Below are 21,006 nucleotides of genomic sequence, written 5' to 3'. Positions count from 1 at the left end.
AGCTGAACCGGCTCCCACGCTGACTGCTGAGCGCTTGCAAGAACCCAGTCCCAACTTGGCCAAGGTCACACACAAAGTCTCTGGCAAAGCCAGGAACTGAATATGCATCTCTCGAGTCCCTGTCACAAAGGCATCCTTCCTCTGACTCCTGGCCAGCCAATCTGACCACTGCAGGGATCACACCTCTGTCTGTTCTGGAGGCACATAACCCATGAGATCCCAAATTATCACTGTTAGAATGGTTACAAAGAGGAAGCTGTCACATGAGACCTCTTGCCTGGATCATGGTAAATCGGCAGAAGAGCTGGCCATAAAAACATTCACTGAATAATTCAGCTGACAAATTTCATAGTCAGTTTTTATATGTTATTCAACAACTTTTTATGATGTTTGACCAGCACAGTAACCCCCACTAACATTATTTCAGGTTTATAGTGATGTGATCAAGCCCAGAATCAGGCACTAAGCACTGCTAGACTTAATGAAGTTAACTCTGGTTTACTTTATTGTAAGTGAGTACAATCTGTTTGTCCCTATAGACAGGATTCAGGCATCTTCCTCTGAAAAGCAGCCAATTCTGGGGTAGAACTCGATCACCATTTTGTGCCAATAAAAACAGATTTCAGGCCTGATTGTCCTCACCCTTACAATGATGTAGCACTGTCTGCTACAGTACAGTTACACCTCATTTATACCATGTAACTCGGGAGCAGAACCAGGACTGCAGCTAGGTAAAATATTTCATGAAAAAAATAAATTTAATTGAAAAAAGAGACAGATTTGGGATCACCCAAAACAATTTGAGAATTCGCATCAATTTTGGCCAGTTTTTTTCATTGAATAATAAATATTTCCAAAGTGTTGAAGCGGTTCATTTTGGCATTCCCAAACCAAAGCTTTGACTTTTCATTTCAGAAAGGTGTTTGATTTCAGAATTTCCACTAGATTTTCTTTAAATATATATAGAGAGAGGACCCAAGGTGCAGACTGTGCAGAGAGGCCTCAGAGACAGTCCAACACATAGTGGCAGGATGTAAGATGCAGGTAGGAACAGCATACACTGAACGGCACAACCAAGTGGCTGGCATTGTGTACAGGAACATCTGCACAGCGTATGGGCTAGACCCTCCCAAGACCAGATGGGAGATTCCACAGAAGGTTGTGGAGAATAGCAGGGCTAAGATTCTGTGGGACTTCCAGATCCAGACGGACAGGCAGGTACTGGCCAATCAACCAGACATCGTGGTAATAGACAAGGAACAGAAGACAGCGGTGGTGATAGATATAGCAGTGCCAAGTGACAGCAACATCAGGAAGAAGGAATATGAGAAGCTGGAGAAGTACCAGGGCCTGAAAGAGGAACTAGAGAGGATGTGGAAAGTGAAGGCCAAAGTGGTCCCAGTGGTGGTAGGAGCACTCGGGGCTGTGACTCCTAAGCTGGGTGAGTGGCTCCAACAGATCCCAGGAACAACATCAGAGCTCTCTGTCCAGAAGAGTGCAGTGCTAGGAACAGCCAAGATACTGCGCAGAACCCTCAAACTCCCAGGCCTCTGGTAGAGGACCCGAGATTGAGGAAGACACATACCACCCATATGGGTGAGAGGGGAATTTTTATAAACCTTCAAAACAAAACCACTCAAAACAAAGTATTTTTGGCATCTTCATTTGGAAAAATGTAAAAAAAAAGTTTTGTTTTGGGTCAATCCAAACCAATTTTGGGTTTCCCCCCACCCCAATTGTTCAGTCTGTTGTCCGAATGGAAGAAAAAAAAAGTTATTAACCCTGTTCTAATCAGGACTTTCACCTCATGTCCTAATAGACATACTCCATAAGCACATCAAGCAGTATCAACCACATGATGTACCCTAGATACAGCTGCAGACAGATGTTTCCATGCTTAACAAGCTATAGTCCCAACTCTGTTCTCACTTACACTAGTGTAAATCAGGAGTGACTTACTGAAGTCACTGGGATTATATGGATGTAGAATTGGTGTGAAATTAGCATCAGGACCAATGGGTTTGTCACTGCACTCCTGAGCTTACCTTTGTGGGGTTACTCTGGATTTACACCTGCATAAATGCAAAAAGTATTAGGTCCATGTTCTGAAAATCCGTTGGGATCTATCCAAATAAAAGGTGCTCTCTATGCGGTGGTTGTTGTAGAATTATAAATGGCAAATCTTACCAGGATATTTTGCTAGTTTGTGGGGCTGCATCTCTGTCTGGTGCTATTAGGACTGGTCAAAATTTCTCTCCTGAATGTGTTTGATAGAATGGTGGATTTCTTTCTAGATAAAAAGTTTAATGAAGGGTCTATTTTCTATGGAAATTTTTTACTTTTTTGTCAAACCTGCCCCCTCCCCACAAAATCCCCCAGACTGTTTTCAGCCTAATACCAAAAACTTTGAGTAAAAGCGGAAATTTTTGTTTTTTTTCATGAAGAATCAAAATTTTGCACAGAAGAGGGAAGAAACCCCCCAAACATTTTCCAACCAGATTTAGTGATTACCCGGGGGACTATGTTCAAAAAGAACTAAATGCAAATTTTAATAAGGCTTCTCCCAGCTGCTAATTCCTCAGCAAAGACACAGATATACATATCTAGAAACACACAAATAAAAATAGGCCTACACAATCACAGTCTACACCTATGCAAATACAAATATACGTTCATCTGTAATCCACTGTCGAGAAGGCAGATTCCCCTGTGCCCCCTTTTCACAAAACATGAATCTCTTACAGTCCCAGCTATAGAAAATTGGAACTGGAGTTCCAGCTGCAGCTACTCATGCTTTTAGCTCTAAAGGTCCCCAGTTCAGACCTAGGTTTGCCAGCCTGGGTGGCAGCCATCACACCTACACACAAACTTACACCCACATGTGTTTCTTACCTTTTATTTTCCCCTCAGCTGCACAGGTCTCCTGCAGGTTGCAGTGACTGGTCAGAATGAGAACAACGGGGCTTGTTTCTCAGTAAGGGCCAATGCTACCAGGCAAGGAGCTACTTCATTTCACACCCCTAACATGAGTAGCATTAACACTTTCTGGCAAGAGGAGAGAATCTTCGGCATGTCTGGCCCAGATAGAGCTAACAGAGGCAGGTTTGTGAAGGTTTTTTATTCCTAAAGCTGTAAGAGAGATTGAAGCTTGAGACAGTAGATCCCCTTCTCCCACCCTGCCCTGTACCACATCCCCTCACTGGCCTTTTCCAACTCACTTCACAAGAGAAGCAGTGACCTCAAGTACAGCATATGTTGAGAATGAAAAAAGCATTGTCTTCTTATCTAAGTGTGATATCTGGATTGCTACAGGTCCACTGCAGTTCAGATCCTCACCTAATGCAAATCAGCCTGGCTCTATTCCCAGAGCCAGGTGGATTTACACCAGCTAGGGATCTGGCTCTCTGACTTCAGGGATTTTAAATCCACAGCTCAAATTTTGCACCAATGCAGGTTTTTGCATATTTAAAGTTAATGGTAAAGGGCAGGGGGTCCCCAACCCGTAACCTGAAGTTCTGCTGCTTAGTGGGTTTACTTTTCCTCCCCATGTCACCCCCTGCTTCACAGTCACTCCTCTGGCAGTTTCTATTCAGTTCTGATAGGCTCTTCAGGCCTGACAACCATATTAAGAGATCGTTTTGCAGCCATGATCGTGTCAATGGAGTTACACCAGCTTTACACCTCTGGCTCTAGGGCTCTGTCTAGCATATAAACATTAGTGGGTCAGATCCCCTGGCCTACTCTATGGCCCAAGGAGAAGGGAACCCTCATGGCTTCCACATGCCACCGCTACAGGGTATGGTTTAGGGGTCACATCAGGATGAGCTGGGGAGGAAATATGGACAAAACACACCGTGCTCCAGCAATTCTCAAGAGGTGAATGCTCTCAAGGCGGGGTGGGGGGAGGAATAATCAGCTAGCATAAATTAGAGTCACCCCCAGTTTGAGGCAGTGTCTACTCTCACACTAGTTTCTGCGAGGCTGCTGAGCATAAGAAACGTTAGTAATACAAAGATGTCTTTTGTGCAGTGCTCCTACGGGAGAGAGCATTTAATGCTTGCATGTCACTACTGCAATTCATGTAAAACAAAGGACCACAGAGAATACTGCAATGGCCTTGCCTGTCACTCTGCCATATGATCAGCAGCCCTTGTGTAGCTCAGCTGTCATCTAGAAGAAGACTTGACACAGAGCAAATAACGTGGGGTTAGTAAATTTAATCCTTTTGTGGGGCCTGCAGCCTGACCCCCAAGCCTCCCTCACTACTCTGATTTCTAAGTCTCAGAGCAACAGGCTGCATGACTGGAAGTCTCTAGGTGAAGACTTTGTTATGTGGACAAATCCAACCCTCAATCACAGACCAAAGCAGGGCATGAGCCCAGCACTGACCTCGGCTAACTCCATTAGTCAGGAGCAACAGCTCTGTGGATCACAGTAGATTATACTACCTTGCACAGACTGATCCTCCCATGCAACCTAACAGAATCTAGACAGGGCTGTGTGGGACCCATGGCACTGAGCACCACGCAGAAATGCGCACCTCTGTCAGTGTCCCTTTAAAAGCCCACATTACCTTGCAACTGAGGGAATGACCTCTCCTTGTTTCCTTCTGCTCCCCATGAATCCCGTTGGACACATTTGCCCTTGCTGGAAGTTGTTGCTTTGAGTGAGAGTCTCAGCAGCTCATTTAAGAGCATTCTCTTCTGAGGTGGGGATCTGGGAACCTCAAGAGAGGTTTATTCGGAAAAAAACCAATTAAAAAAAAATCCCATGGAAAGTCCTTTCATTTCCCTGAGCAGCAAAAGTCCCTTATGGTTTCCCCCACTCTGTGGGAGGTGGCTGTCTCTGGAGATGTCATATCAGAGACTATAGATCCTGAAGGGGGATTTGGCCATCCTCTGGGGGATACAGTTGCCCTTTTGATCTGTCATGTTTTCTGACCTTTGCTTTCAGTCTGATGCCCCCCTCAGAAAGCACAGGTGGGGACTAAGACAAGCGGGGTTCCACATTATATCACATAGAACATTCTACTTGGGGTTACTCAGGAAACCTACTGGGGCAGGCTGCCGCAAGCTTGGCACAGCATAAGCACTTCACGCTGCTCCATGTACCACTTGGGCTACCTATCTATGCCTAGTTGCCATCACAATGGTGGGTTTTAGTCTTTTGGTGCGGTCAAGCCATCCTGAGTGCTGAATAAATGAGGCTTTGACATGGTCAGGATCTCTCTCTCACCCCCATTCACCCTCACAGTAACTAAGCTCATTCAAGACACCTTTGCTAATCGCTCACACTCTGCACTGCTGTCCTGAGGCCCTGCGGTCTGCTCTCAGCTGTGGAGCTCCACCATTCTCCTCATGCACAGAAACTCCTGCAGACCTGTGGCTGCTGATGCTTGTCTGCAGCATACTAGAGCCATTCCTGAGCTAACTGGCCTCTGATGAACTCCTCAGGCCTGCTGTGCAGCCTGGCTCATTGCTTACAGCTGTGCAAGGCAGGGGGGAATCAAGTTTTTTGCCCTGCTATGGCAACTTGTATCTAGTACTTCCTTATTCCTCTCCAACCTGAGGAGGGGATGTAAAACTGTGGGGCTCTGTGTACTGCAGGGAACATGCTGTACAGCAGTGGTTATCAACCAGGGGTCTGGGGTCCACGAGCAGATTTCAGGGGGTCTACCAAGCAGTGTCAGCTTTAGACTTGTTGAGACTCAGGGCAGAAAACCACAGCCTCACTGCCTGGGGTTGAAGCTGAAGCCTGAGCAACTTAGCTTCACAGAGCCCCCTGTAGAGTGAAGCCCCTGATAACTGCCCTGCTTGCTACTCCCTAATGCTGGCCTTGGCTTCTAAATGCAGAAAAATAGCTTTTGTGGCACACATGGGCTGTGGAATTTTTAAAGCCTGTTGTGGGGGCTCAGAAAGAAAAAGGTTGAGAACCCCTGCAGTCTAGCACTCCTTATGCTTGCTGGGGAAAGCAACAACCCTGCTCTAGGACCTGCTTTATTAAAGGCCTAACCCCTCAGACTTGAGAGCAGGAACTGCCATTAGCTATCTGGAGCCCTGCTAGCAGAAGTGTGCCTATCCCACGCTGGGAAGCTTGCTCCCAGCTGCAGTGTAGACACACACAGAGAAAACCTGTGGGAAAGAGAGGCACTGATCCCAGAGGAAGTATGGGGGTAGTGGTTAGAGTGCTAATCTAGGCTCAGGAGATCTTGGTTTCATTACCTGCTCTGCTACAGACTTTCAGTGTAATCTTGGGAAAGTCACCTAAGCCCACAGCCTCAAAGATGCTTAGGCTTCTAAATACCAGGTACAATAGAAATGGGAATTAAGTACTTAAATACTTTCAAGATCTGACCCTGAGATTCTCTGTACCACAGGAATGGAGGTGATATAAGTACCTAAGGCTATGTAAGAACCTAACTGCACATCAAGTTGTTCTTGATTAACTCCATGTGTGGATCTTTTATGCCAGAATAAGTGGAGAGGATTAAGCTAAATAGGAACACTGCACTCTTATTCTGAAGTAAGAGCGTCCACACATGGAGTAAATCAGGAATAACGCCATATGAAGTCAGGCCCTAAGACAGGTAGATCTCCTGAGTCATAGCCCAGTACTTTTCACCACAAGATCAAGTGAGAGGCAAGGGCTACAAGGTAGAGATGGTCTATTTGTGTATTTTCTCAGTCTTTGAGCACTTAACAAGTGATACCTAAAAATAATAACGGCTAATGAAGCTTGGTTGTTTAATACTAGAGTTTGGCCCTCACCTGGATCCAAATCTGAATTTCCCAAAGCTCAGCAGTGTTTGGATCTGATGCTTTGGTTCAAGCAGATCACAGACCAGATATGCTTCCATTTATGAGCTTTGCTAAACCTGGGGAATGCCAGGACTGGGAAATCCCATTCACTCATCTCCATGTCAGTCGGGTTTCACTGTAATTACCTGGGTCAACCATGATAGTTACGTGGTTAGGTAATTGTAGCCAGATGCTTTTGTAACATTGCATTTCTAATATCTCGTTCCTGCCTTGTTGATCTGGGATGCAAGTTCTCATGAGCACCAGCCTCCTCCAAGATGGTATAGAATCAGAAAGAGAGAAATTTCATGTTTAGAATAAGGGATTGTGCGCTAGGTAACACCTCGGTTCTATTACTGATGCTCTATGGGAAGTCACTTCTCTGTGCCTCAGTTTCTCCATCTGCCAGCAGTGAGGTGAGGTGTAATTCACTAATGTACTTTAGGCTGTAAATTGAAAACACTGGAATGGGTTTCTGGGTTGCAGGTGGGCTTGGTTTGAGAGAGATCTGGTAGGGGCATGGGAATTGAAAGAAAGGGTGCTTGTGAGGTGTGTGGTCAGCTCTAGCTGGGTGGGCAGATGCTGCTCTAGCTATTTAGTGTTTGTGGGATTTTTACACCACGTGGGCTCGTGTCTTTCCTTTGGCTGCCCCAGATGTTACACTGTTGATTATTATTTGCTAGTAAAATCCACCTCCGGTCCCCAGGATGTGCTGTATGAGCAGAGAACGTGTTTTGAATTGCAGCAGTATTTTCTGTGCTGCTGCTTCCCTTTCACTAGGTGGCACTGAGAAAGGCCTCTCTGTGCTGCTCTGGGTCTTTCCCTTTCCCCTTTTGCTCGTATCTCCTTTGTAGAGGCAGATCCGGCAGCTCTCAGACAACAGTCCTGAGCCACGAGCCCCAGATCCATTTCTTGGCAGGAGAGGGGCCAGCAGCTGGCAGGGGAGCAGCTGCTGAGCCAGCCACAGATGCCAAGCAGAGCTGGGAGAGAGCAAAGGAGCCAAGCACCAGCAATGCCTGGCAATGCAGCACTCAGAGAAACCCGTGACGTATTCCAGCGAGCACCCACTTAAGGCCCTGTGGGTGGCAGCAGGATTTGAGAGCCCACTGGCTTGGCAGGGGGGTTATAGGGAAAGTTGGGATGCAGATGTGGGGGAGGAGGGGCTAGGGTCACTCTCCCCCTGTGATCTGAAAAGCAGGAAGCTTTTCACGTAGCTGTAGTTTTTAAAGCAATTCATGTTGTTCCAGGAGCCAGTGGTTTTAAAGGGGGCTGGTTGGCCTGGCTGGTTTAGTCTTATCGGGGGCTGTGACAAAGAGAGAGGCAAAGGTGCCTTTGCAAAGCGCCTTCTCGCTTGCAGTGCTGCACGGCTATCTGGGTGTTGGGGTTTGGCAGTCAGCAGAGAGTAGTTTGTGTTTGCCTTTCCTGTGTCCCAGCTGGTTGGATGTGATGTTTACAAGGTGCTGATCTGCCTGTGCTGGGGAAATACGCTTTCAGCCTTGCAAGCCCAGCACCGAGCTCCCTGGCTCTTTCGATGGAAAACCAGAGGATGCTAAAGACGCAGGAGTCCTGTGCTAGTCTAGGCAGCGGGCTGAGCGAGCTGGTAGGGAACAGGAAGCTGATGGTTTTGGGGGCTCTGTTAGCCTGGTTATTAGTTGTGCACTTGCTGGTTAATATCTGGCTGCTTTGCCTCCTCTCGGGCTTGCTGGCGGTGTTGGGGGGATGGCTGGGGTCCCAGGCCGTCATCGGCACCCGCAGCCGGCTCCACTTGGAACGGTTCATTCTGCTGGAGAACTGCCCACAGAGCCCCAAGGCGGAGAGGCAGCTGGACGAGGAGATTGACCGCATGATCCAGAAAATCATCCGAGACTTTGTGTCCTCGTGGTACCGGACGGTCAGCAGCGAGCAGGGCTTTGAGGAAGAGGTGAGGAAGGCCATGATAGGCCTGGCCCTAGAGCTCAAAAGGAGGATGGCTCTGGTGGACAAGCAAGCCTTGACCCATAAGATTCTCTTGCTTTGTGGTTGCCACCTGCAAAGCTACATGAAAGCAAGGGAGAGCATGAAGGCTGCAAGGAGCCCGGCAGGACCAGCTCAGCCGGCAGACCAACTCTGGCGAGCGTATGGCGAGCTCTCTGCCCCACACCCAGCCGTCCAGAGCCCAGCCATGGAAGTGAACTATGCCCGGAGCATTGTGGACCTGTTGCTCCGGGTGCTGGTGCCCAAGCCTCACCTGGAAACTAGGACAGGGCGCTTCGTGGTGGTGGAGCTGGTCACCTGCAATGTTCTTCTGCCTATGATCAAGAAAATGTCTGATCCTGACTGGATCAACTTGTTGCTAATTGAGATTTTCTCCAAGATGGGCAGCAAAGGGGTGAGAAGGGGAATGCAGGAGGAGCCTCCGTTGGCTGCCTCCCCCTGCCAGCCCACAGTGCCGAATTCTTTGCCACTGAAAGTTGTGGCACCATCTCCAAGGCCTTCGGAGCTCCCCAGTTACGATGTGGTGGACAGCCTGGACTGCAATCCCCAGGAAGCGGAAGAGGGGAAGGACCTGATGAGCGGAAAACCTGGTGCTGACATTGACGGTAGGAAAGCTGGGAGCACGCCTGTGCGCTACTCCCAGCCAGATACTCTGGGCTCCCTCTTCCTGTGTGAGGACTCAGAGCTCGAGTCCCCTATGTCTGACCTCGGCAAGGACTCTGATTCCGTGGTGTTCTTGTCCACGGAGGAATTCCTCACTGACACATTCCAGGATTCCTTTGCGGTGCTGGAGGGGTCGGATGGCCTGGACCAAGAGGATGGTGTAGTTGCCAAGGATGGGTATCTGGAGGAAAGCACCACTTCTAGGTCTGAAAGGAGCGTCCTCCCCTCTGCACTGAGCCAGTGCCCTGACATACAAATCGACCCCGCAGTGGAGAAGGAAGAAAGCTTGGCCTCTGTCACCGCCCTGCTGGCCGATCCAGAGAAACCTTTCTCGAGGCAACCGTCCTTTCTGGAGAACCCAGCGAAGAGTCCCCTGGACCCTAGCCAGCCGCCTCTCCCACTTTACTCCTCCCATACCTTCAGCTTTGAGCCGCTCAGTAGCCCTGACAGCCCAGTCATCATCCAGAACCTGCGGATAACTGGAACCATCACTGCCCGGGAGCACAGCGGGACAGGGTTCCATCCCTACACACTCTACACAGTCAAGGTGATACAGTCACTCTGTTGTTGTTGGAGGGTGGGCATGCAGGAAAGCCAATGCTCTGGAGAGAGGATCAGCAAGCTGTTTTAGGCCAAGCTAATTGTCCCCTCCTCTGGGAACTTTGCCCATAGCAGGGCAGGTTGATATAAATCTGTAATTTCAATGACCAAGTGGAAAGCCTTGATTTGAAATTCTCAATTTCAATCAACTTTTCCATTTGTACTTCAGTTCTTTTCTAAAGAAAGATGTATTCTCCTTGGCTAAGATAATCATAAAAACACATTGATTTACAACTAAATAGAGCCTTCACATGAGATTTGGTACCTAGGAAGGTATACTATAAATAGCTATGTTTATTTAAGCAACTGTATAGCTTAATATTTTCAGACGTTTATTAATTGTACATTATTTTTTTTTAGTATGGAAGAAAATGGTGAATGATCTATTGCTTATTTACTACTATGGTGCCATATTAAGCTTCACCTCACAAGATAGATGTTTTCCCACTGATTCTTTCTTTTTATAGAAAAGCAGCCTTTAATGCAAAGGTTTTGATAGAGGCTCATGGATTCAGCGTATTTATTGTTTGTTCAAATGTTTTAAGAGAGTATAATAAGTTTAGGCCTTAACATATTTTGTATTAAATTCAGATTTCATTTTAAATAGGTTTATTTTTAAAAACAAAAATGCATTCTAATTTTAAATAACAAAATGAAATCCCATTTAAATTATTTAAAAAAAAAAAATCCTCCACTGTTATCCACCCCAGGAGGTAATGTGGGTCCGGTGGTTAGAGTGAGAGATTGAGAGTGGGGATTCCTGGGTCCCATCCCCTGGCCCATGGAGGGATCTTTATCTCTGAGTTGTGTCTGGTCTCCACAAGTTAACGACTGACTAATGGTCTGCCCTCTTCCTCCCCAGTATGAGACAGCGCTAGAGAGTGAGAATGCCAACAACCTTCAACAAGTGGCCTACCATACGGTGAACCGGCGCTATCGTGAGTTCCTGAACCTGCAGACCAGGCTGGAGGAGAAACCCGAGCTGCGGAAATTCGTTAAAAGTCAGCACTCAAGCAGGGTCCCTGTAAAAGCCCTAGCTGCCTTCCCCACCTCCCTGCCCCTCCTTGCCATCCCTGCATGGCACTGCTTGGCTAAATCTAGTGGGTGCCCCATTCAGAAGGCCTGGTGAGCATCCATAGGCCAGCACATGGTGGGTTAACAGGAGGCGAGGATGACCTCAGTGTTCTCCCTGCCTTTCTCTGAACTTCATCTGAGTTCCCAAGTGCCCCCTTCTGACCGCAAAGAGAGAGATCCTGCCCCTCACCTTCCCCCAATGTATATCAACCATTCTCCCTGCTGTAGGAGCCTCTGCAGCATTGCCCAGTCCATCCTCTTCCTGATATTCCTGCCTGCTGTGCACTGTGATCCACAGCAGCAGAGAGGGGTGTGGGTCAGCCAGCAGCGCTGGGCTAGCTCCCCCAGGATGGAAATGGGGCTCTCAGAATAGTGGGCGGGAGCTGGTCTCCCCATCCTGATTGTTGATGGGCGGGTGTTTCAAGGAGCATTACTGTAGGTTCCAGGAGCAAGCCCTGTGGTAGAGCTGACCAACATGCAGCACAACCACCAAATATGCCTCAATTGAGTGTAGCTCCTGACTTCCCTAATCCAAATAACTGCAGGGATTAACTGCTGGGGGACTCAAACCACAAGCAATTCCTGTTCCTCTGCCAAGCTAGTTAGAAGAGAGTACACCAGGGAGGAGTGTCCATGTCTGGTAACAGGTGCACATCAAAGTGCGGAGTAGGGTTGGCTGCTAGATTCCTCCTAAGATCTTAACATAGCCCTTGCTGCAGCCCAGGTTGTGATGTCCCTTTCCTAACATAATGGGGGGCCCTTGGCTAAGCAGTGGAGAGCTGGTCAGACAACAAAATTTCTATACCATAGGAACCTTTGGTGTTGTGAATTATTTTCATTGTGATTTTGGAATGAAAAGTTCGGGTTTTGAAATCTCCTGTACACTGGAAAGTCCATTGTTTGGATAATGTTGAAACATTGTGATGTAATAACTTAGTACAGATAATAAATTCTCTCGGGTTGTCTATTGTCTTTTAACCAACACCTCCAGTCCTTTGGCATGGCAGAGTCCTGTGTCTTAAAACACTTGGGATGAAAGCTCTGTATATATTTGAGGCCGATCCTTTCACTCTAGTTCATGCAGAGCATTAACTTACTTTGCCATTGGCCTATGGGTTTAATAAGTTACTCCTCAGTCAAGATTTAGCCCTTTATTAACATTACTGATGTGTCTTATTTTTACTTATGCATGTGTTTTATTTTGAAGATGTCAAAGGTCCAAAGAAACTTTTTCCTGATCTTCCGTTCGGAAACATGGACAGTGACAAGGTGGAAGCCAGAAAAAGTCTCCTGGAATCGTTCTTGAAGGTGAGATGTTCTCTCAGGTCCCTATCATTAAACAGACTCAGCAGCCTCTTCTTTATTACTGTGATCTGTTTGTGCAGGATCCATCTGTGTGGATGAACAGAGCAAAGCAGTGATGGGCTGGTTAGAGCAGAGGACGAGGAGGCAAACTTCCTGAGCTTTTATCCTGACTTTGCCACATGTATATGTGACTTTGGGAAAGTCAAACTTTCAGAAATGGCCTCTAATTTTTATTTTTTTTTTGGATGGGGTGGAGGGGAGAGGCAACAAGAGAAGCCTTGACCTGCTTTTTCCCCTTACTGACTCCAAATAATCCATACATGGCATGACTTTGCCCTCTTGCATTTTATGGAAGAGGGAAGAAATTCAGAGTGGATAGCTCAACAAATACCCTGTCGGAGTGTGGGAGAATTTTACCTGGGGAGTGGTGGTCGTCCTGTCTCTTGGAACATCTGGAGACTATAGCATAAAAGACAATCTGGTACTGATCACCAGGAGAGATGGACAACAGGCTTTACCAGCACTCATCTGTCTCTGAGGATCCAACCCTGTGTTTTCCTTTGCAGCAACTGTGCAGCATTCCCGAGATTGCCAATAGTGAGCAGGTGCAGGAGTTCCTCGCCCTGAACACGGACGCCAGGATTGCGTTTGTCAAGAAACCCTTTGTGGTCTCCAGAATAGACAAGGTACCTTCATGCGCCTGCGTAGCTGCCATGTGTTGAGCTCCATTTGTGTGAACACTCTCGTCCTAATGCATTAAAATACTTTCTTCTCCTAGGCTTTTGTCTCCCTGTTGTTATTTATTTGCATCTAGAGGACCCAGCTGAGCTCTGGGACACCACTATGATAGGTGCTGTACATACCCCTAGTTAGAGACAGTCCCTGCCCCATAGAGCTTACAATCTCCATGGCCACAGAAGTGGAGAAATGAAGTATTATAATCCCCTTGTCACAGCTGGGAAAACCAAGGCATAGAAATATCGAACGACTTGCCTTGGGAGTCTGGGTCACTGGAATCACAGTCCTTGGCTTTAACCATAAGACCACCCTTGCTTGCTTTGTGCAAATGGCGTCTGTGACCCAAATTGCTACCCTTCCCACCATAAGCATAGGATGTTGTACATAACAGAAGAGGGGAGAAGAGGAGACAAAGGGATGGTTCATTCATTTCAATGACCACCTTTCCCACCCCATCTTGCAAGTGCCCAGCTCAGTTGATGAGCTCAAGTGTTGGTGATTTGGAAAGGTACTAACTCTTATGGGATCCTTGTGGACCCACATGTGCCTGGTGCACCTTTGGGTACTTTTCCCCAGATCTCCTCCTGGATTGTGAGCTCTCTGAACAAATCTCCTGAGTGGTAACGTGTTACCTGATCTCAGGTTATAGGAGGGGTGTAAGATAAGTACATGTCCCCCCCACCCTCCCTTGGAAACCTTGCTGCATAGATATTTTAATAATTAGATAAAGATTCATAGTCTAGTAAGAGTGGGGGATTGGTACTCATGGGTTCTCCATATTTACATCAGCTGGCCAATCCCTGATTGTTAATGGGCAGGGTTTTTTTACTTTATTTAATGAGAGCAATAGAAAGCTTTCCAATCTGTCCTTTACAGATTGGTGTCTGCTTGGGCACTTGGGTACATGACTGCTTGTTAAAACCACTTGGGTTGAGGCTTAGCTGAATGCCTGGATGCACAGTGTATTTGGCTCTGAATGAATGAATGTGATGCTTTTTATAGCTTCCCCTTCTTCCAGTTTCCAGAGTGCTGAAATATACATAGCCCAGCACAACAGCCATCCCCTCAGACAGGGTCCTGTCCTTCCTTCCTCTGCAATAGTCACACTGAAAGTTCCCTTGATTTATCCAAAGTCTCAATTTTCCTCTGTCTCCTGTGATGTTCACACGATCCAGGCTGCCCTGCCCTTGGGAAAACGGTTCAGACAGAGTCCCTGCATTGAAGATATCACAGTCTAATTTAAACACACTTGACATGCTGGCCAACACTTCCTGTCATGATGCACCTGGTGCCCATAAACAAAATCAAAGTGAAATCAGTCTCTCTTCCTTTTGCTGTTCCATTAAAATCCTAGCACGTGCCTCTCCCAGATGGAATCTTGCCAGAGCAGTGGCTGCTCCCATGCCCTGAACACCCCAAGCGAGGGCTCTATCCGCAGATGGATCAATTTCAGCACCTGTCACTCCACTGAACCCCCGGCAGCCCCAGTAGGGGCACTTTAAGAAGTGTCCTGTACGAGCATACGTGCAGTTCAGAAGGTTTAACAGGCCTCTGTCTAAAACGTTACCTGGAGAGGCCCTGTGACTCTCAGGATAAGTCTACCCTGACTGCAGCGTGTGTAGACATCCCTGAGCTAGCTTTGATTTAGCTAGCTCGAATAATGATTGCTAGCATCATCACGGACTGTACAAGTCTGCCCAGCACCCTGGGTACATACTTGCCACGGCTTCACTGCTATTGTTACTCCAGCTAGCAAGATCAATCATAGCGTTGAGTCCGTCTACAAAAGCTGTGATCACCCACTCGCGAATGCAGTGTAGGCCTGGCCTAAAGGGGAGCACCTGTGAGCCATGGGAGCAGAGACGGGAAAGAGAGACTGAAGCCGAGTGGAGGTTTGAGCTGCCCATCAGTTCTAGTCCGTTTCTCCGGGCACCTTGGCTACCCCTTTGCTGGGGATAGCTCAGTGATTTGAGCATTGACGTGCTAAACCTCAGCTTGTGAGTTCAGTCTTTAAGGGGGCATTTAGGGAGCTGAGTAAAAAAAAAAAAAAAAATCTGTTGATGGTACTTGGTCCTGCTGTGAAGGCAGGGGACTGGACTTAGATGACTTTTCAAGGTCCCTTCCAGTTCTGTGAGATAGGTGTATGTGTGTGTATATATATAATATGCATTTTATTAAAAAAAAAAAAAAACTGTTAAGGGACATTGAGTCCATGCCTTGTCCCAGTTAACTTCTGCTGACAGCAGGACCTGACCCTAAAGGAGCATGGATGAGATCTTTTAATCCCAAAGTGAAGGTTGTTCTGGCCGTGCCACGTTCTTCTTTCTCCTTAGTAGTGGTCGATAGGCAGTTACCGGCTGAGTTGGGAGCCAGAGGACACCCCTTTCTGGAGCATGGTACCTTCCTCCTTCACAAGGAGCTAACCACCTTGCTTTTCCCACCCCTGGCAGATTGTGCTCAATGCCATTGTGGACACTCTGAAGACAGCGTTCCCCAGGTCAGAACCTCAGAGCCCAACGGAAGAGCTCAGCGAGACAGAGGTGGATGGGAAATCCCAGATGGATGGGAAGAAGGCTAATAAGTAAGGACTCTTTTTTTCGGGTTATGCACAGCATGTTGACAGTATCAGTGGCCTGAACATAGGATAATTAGTGCTACAAGGTAGCACCAAATGCCAGGCTTGATGCTGGGTGCTTTGAAATGGTGAGTAACATGCAGCCATCCTACCCTGTGCTGTGACTCCATTACATTTTACAAATTAAGCAGAGTCAATTTGGGTCAGTATGTGAGGAGGAGACCCCAAGGGGAACACTCAGATATTCCAGGAGTTGGTTCTGGCTGATGATAGGTGGCTCTCTTCCCATGGGGTCCGCACTGAAACATTGTGTGTTGTGCTGTTGGAGGTGCAGTGCATTGGAGGACATGCTTATGTTATTAAAGGATTGCATTATGATCTTTAAACCAATGCACAAGCAGAACCAGTGAAATGTGGCTTCCTCTGGGGTGAAGCGCAGCTGATGTTTAAACAGCAATTGTGGCAACCATCCACAATACTTTAGGACACAATCCCAAATCCAACTGAAACTGGAAGGGAGTTTGGGGAAGGAAGAATGTAATTCCAATACCTGAGTTCTGATTTGGTCCAGACTTGGGGGTTAATCCTCGCTCCCTTTACCAAAAGTTCTGCAGACTCCTTGCGGTGGCCAAAGGCGTGGCCAATGAATACTGGAGTGTTTATCCTGTGGCATAAGCTGAGAATGCTGCATGAACTTTGCGACCTAAGTGTTTACTATCTGCTGTTGCTAAAGTCAACAGAAGCTGCTGGTCAACGTGGCTGGAATGCATGTGTGTGTATGCATATGTATTTTCCTGAAAGGGGATGTTTTGCTTCAAAAAGTTGCTCTGAACAGTTTTTTTTAAATCAGATTTGGAGCAATCTTGGCTGGAAAGAACATTCCTTAGCAATAAACAGACTTTTTAATTTATCCAAAAAGCAAACAGCCCTTCCAGATCCTTCAGACCTCTCTGTGTCTGCACATTTAATAGCTGGGTTACACAATCCTACTTAGGGCGTTTGATAGCAAAAGGTTTTATGAACATGTTATGTTACTGTATATGCTTGTGTATAAGTGACTGCCACTCACTGAATAGAAATCTCTATTTAGAAAAGAAAAATTGACCTGTATAGGAGGGCCTGTGTGTGTGTCAGCCAGTGGATAGGAAAAGAGCTATGCACATGGATCTGTACGGCAGGAATTCCATTCTATTTACTGTATTGTTAATCACAGAAATCTGGGGCTAGAAGGGACCTCGAGAAGTCAAGTCCAGCCCCCTACTGTGGTAGGACCAAGTAACCCTAGACCAACAACCTCCCTTGGAAGCCTGTTCCAGAGCTTAACTACCCTTATCGTTAGACAGTTTTTCTTAATATCTAACCTAAATCTCCCTTGCTGCAGATTAAGTCCATTCTTCTTGTCTTGCCTTCAGAGAACAATTGATCACCACCCTTTTTATAACAGCCCTTAACACATTTAAATTCTGTTATCAGGTCCCCCCTCAGTCTTCTTTTCTCAAGACTTAACCATGCTCAGTTCTTTTAACTTTCCTCAGAGGTCACGTTTTCTAAACCTTTTATCCTTTGTATTGGTCTTCTCTGAACTCGTTCCAATTTGTCCACATCTTTCCTAAATTGTGGTGCCCACAATTTGACACAGGGCTCCTGCTGGAGCCTCAGGAGTGCTAAGTAGAAAGGGACAATTGCCTCCAGTGTCTTACATACAACACATCCCAAAATTATATTGGTCTTGTTTTTGCAGCTGCATCACTTTGTTGGCTTATATTCAGTTCATGATCCACCGTAATCCCTAACTTCTTTTCAGCACTACTACTGCCTAGCCTAATCACCTCATTTTGTAGTTTTACATTTGATTTTTCATCCTTCCTAAGCGTAAGACTTTGCACTTGTCTTTATTGAATTTCATCTTGTTGGATTCAGAGAAATTCTCCAATTTGTCAAGGTCGCTTTGAATTCTAATCCTGCCCTCCAAAATGCTTGTAATCCCTCCCATCTTGGTGTCATCCACCCATTTTATAAGCATCATCTCCACTCCATTATCCAAGTCATAGTGGTTGGTTAGGGCACCCAGAGCTCTGAATAGGCATGTTGCGTTCTTTTTATTATTATTTTAAATCTACATTTAGAAAAATGGTAACCAGTGTATAAGAAGTGGGCGTATACATGTATATGTATAGAACCACAGTAATATAAGGCTGGGATGGACCTTAACAGGTCATCTAGTCCATGCTCTCCATGCAAAGGAGAGATTAAGTCAACTCTAGACCATATGTGGGTCTCTGTGTGTGTGTGTGTTAGCCAGAGCTGCACTGTCACTGTTGCAACATCCTGTCAGTGCTTCCCTGGGCCCAATTCACCAGCCAGAGCTGCAGTCTCCTCAGGAGGTGGGCGAGGCAGCATGGTGCTTGCAGGTCCCATGGCTGTCACCGACACCTGCATGCTGCGCTCACCCTGAAATCTCCCTGTTCTGGGTCAGAAGTTCCAGCCTCAGAAGCTGAGCTCCTACATCAATCTCTATGGCAACCCATCCCAAACACTTGGCATGGGGAAACAGAGGCACAGAAAAGCGAAGTGAGTTGTCCTTTGTTGCACATAGGTCAATGGAATTGCTGGGAATAGAACCCAGGAGCCCTGGCTGCTGCTGTTAACCACTAGACCATGACTGCATTGCAATCACCTGGAGTGTGTATTCTGGGTACCCACGTAGTCTGTAAGCCCTTATGGAGACTTCCTTTGCTGGAGACCCCCCACCCCCCTTTTATAGCATGATACAAGCGCTTCTTTGGCAGGGTTTTTCACTGCATCTACAGGGCCATTCATAGTATGTATCCCATGCTGCTATGCATTCAAAAATTGCATAGGTCTTTTGGAAATTATACTACTGGGTGGTCTGCCTAGGGCCACTGGGGGTTGTAGGCAGGGCCGGCCCGAGACCAAATGGCGTCCCAGGCGAGGAGCATCTTTGGCGCCCCTCTCTCTCCCATTTGTTAAGCTTTTGAATACCTTATTTTTTTATTGCATTTTAATTTATTCATTTTTCACTAACCTCCTAAAATGTTCTGGACCTTGGTAGAATCTCGTGGAACCTTCCAGACTTTCTGAGAACGGCATTTCCCAGAATGTTGTCAGCCATGTGAACAAGGTTCGCAATATCGTAGCTGGGCTCTTACTTCACTCCACTTCACTCCGTTCTTATACCTCCCTGACTGACTTGCGACGGACGTCCTACCCAGCGAGGGCCTGGCTGGCAACATTCTAGAAGGTTTGAGGGAAATATAGTTCTCAGAAAGTCTGGAAGGTTCCACGAGATTCTACAAAGGCCAGAATGTTCGAGGAGGCTAGTGAAAAATGCATCTGTATACGGAATGCCTGAAACATGTCACTTCAGACGTTCTACTTTCCCTTTTGTCGCTAACAACAGAAACAGCACCCCAATCCCGGTGCCTCCCAAGCTTGGCACCCTAGGCAGTCGCCTGCCCCTTAATCTGGCCCTGGTTACAGGACAGATCAGAGCTGGTTTCCTTTCACAGCAGGGTGGCTTTCTGTGTTCTTAGCTGAAGTTTTAGCAACTCCTCACATCAGATTAAGGACAAGGCATTAAACTCCACTCTGTCTCTCTTCCCCAGGCCCAGGCTGAGGTTCTCGTCCAGTAAAATTGCTCCAGTGCTGAGCGCGGCCGAAGCACATGAGAGGATCCTGTATGGTCTGAGGGAGGGCAGCACTGTGAGTGCAGATCCTGCCCGAGGATGCTGGTCAGGTGGCCAGGACCAAGGGTCTTTGGGAGACTGTTTGAGGGCTGAACTGGAAAAAGATCTAGGTGTACAAGGGATATGGTGCAGTGGGGACCCCATATAGCGTATTCACTGCTGCTGCTGCTGGAGATGGTCACCAGTGCAATGAGTTTGGTAGTCTGAGCCAAACATGAAGCTGTTTGCATGGTTAGTTCAAGAGGGGCCCAGTGCCTAGCAGGATTCTTGCCAGCCAAGCAGGAAGAGCATTCACAGAGCTACTGGGGAGACCAAGGCTGCAGTAGTAAGGGGGGGCTACAGGTGAGGAAAGGCCTTGGTGGCAGGAACCATCACTTTGTTGTATCTTTGTGCAGCACCTTGTACACAGGGCCCTGGTCTCTGGGCACTACCACAGTCCAAATAATAAACGGGCAGAGCTGGTTGGGGTAGGAGGACTGTTAGAGATGAAGGCAGATGTGTTGGGCATCTAAGGCTGGAATAACAAAGGGTGTTACAAGACAAGAATGAGATGTATTGGCACAGCTGGGGCATGGTTCCGGAGCCCAGAAGCAGGAACTGGTGTTGGGGTTGAAATAGAAAATGAATAGCAGCAACAGTGACTCCCTGCAGCCTAATTTTTATGCTTGTGATTCTAATGGACAAGCCATAGTGTGCCCTGGTGGGAGCCACTGGATTCAACAGGACTACACAGGGCAGGACCAGGAGAGGTTATGTTTCAGGGCAGTGGCTAGCTGTTCGTATGATGCAGAGTAGTTGGGTGGGGTGGGTTGCCAGTTATAGCCACCTGCTTCCCAGTGCTGTGGCCCTGACACATGGCTGTTTCCTCAGGTCTCTGATGCCTTGTCCCTGGCTGGGATGGAGTCCTTCATTCAGAAGCAGGAGAAGTTGCTGGAGGTGATGTCCAGCAAGGCCCCGGAAACCGAGGGGGTGGGCCCCACGCACGTTCCACAGCAGCCAGTGTACCAGAAGGATGACCCTGGTAAGCTCCTGCCTGCCAATGCCCCTCCACTGCACCCCATCACTTGGCTTTTATGTTACATGCCTCTCCCATCTTCGTCAGTCTGCTTATCTCATAAGGCCTTTGGGGTCTCCCTGCCTGTCATGCTTTTGGCACTCTGATTAATGATTGAAAAAACCAGACCTCTCTGGCGCCATGCTGGGAAGCAGCTGTGTGCTGGATTGTCGCTGGAAGCAAAGGGAAGAATCAGAGCCATATGGGTAGGGAGTGCATGGCTCAGGCATCCCTTTGACGCTGTCCTGTGGCATGAGAGCAAGGCTCTCTCAAAACTCCTTGCTTGCTCCAAGCTACTTAGATGTAACCTCTTTGGGTTTCTGAGCATGTCCAGCACCCATCACAATGTGGCCTCACTCCCAGGCTGAGGTCTCAAGGCACCACTGTGATACCAGTAATAATTAATAGCTAGTGGTCAACAGTCTGCAAACCAATGAAAACACACACTGCTCCAGCCAGCATAGAAGAGGCTTGAGGAATTTGCTACCCAGGAGCTGGAGAGAGAAAGCCATTGGATGG

The 21,006-nt window shown here is 47.4% G+C and overlaps 1 protein-coding gene across 4 annotated transcripts in view; it reads left to right on the top strand.

Moving 5' to 3' along the window:
- The first annotated feature begins 7,649 nt into the window (after positions 1–7,649).
- The window catches only part of SNX19 (sorting nexin 19), a 55,001-nt gene continuing 41,644 nt past the window's right edge, over positions 7,650–21,006 (top strand). For 3 of the 4 annotated variants that reach the window (XR_012657194.1, XM_032802393.2, XM_032802394.2), the window contains exons 1-7: positions 7,650–9,981; positions 10,897–11,035; positions 12,316–12,416; positions 12,980–13,099; positions 15,602–15,732; positions 19,353–19,449; positions 20,304–20,454. Coding sequence is in view for 3 of the 4 variants with exons in the window: in XM_032802393.2 (XP_032658284.1) it covers positions 8,329–9,981; positions 10,897–11,035; positions 12,316–12,416; positions 12,980–13,099; positions 15,602–15,732; positions 19,353–19,449; positions 20,304–20,454 (2,392 nt within the window). In the remaining variant the exon portion in view is untranslated. The other variant, XM_075073467.1, reaches the window with a different exon arrangement.

The sequence above is a fragment of the Chelonoidis abingdonii genome, chromosome 18 (genome assembly GCF_003597395.2).
Source record: "Chelonoidis abingdonii isolate Lonesome George chromosome 18, CheloAbing_2.0, whole genome shotgun sequence".
NCBI lineage: Eukaryota > Metazoa > Chordata > Testudines > Testudinidae > Chelonoidis > Chelonoidis abingdonii.
The sequence above is the reverse complement of the archived record's forward strand: the minus strand, read 5'-3'. Positions and strand labels throughout refer to the sequence as shown.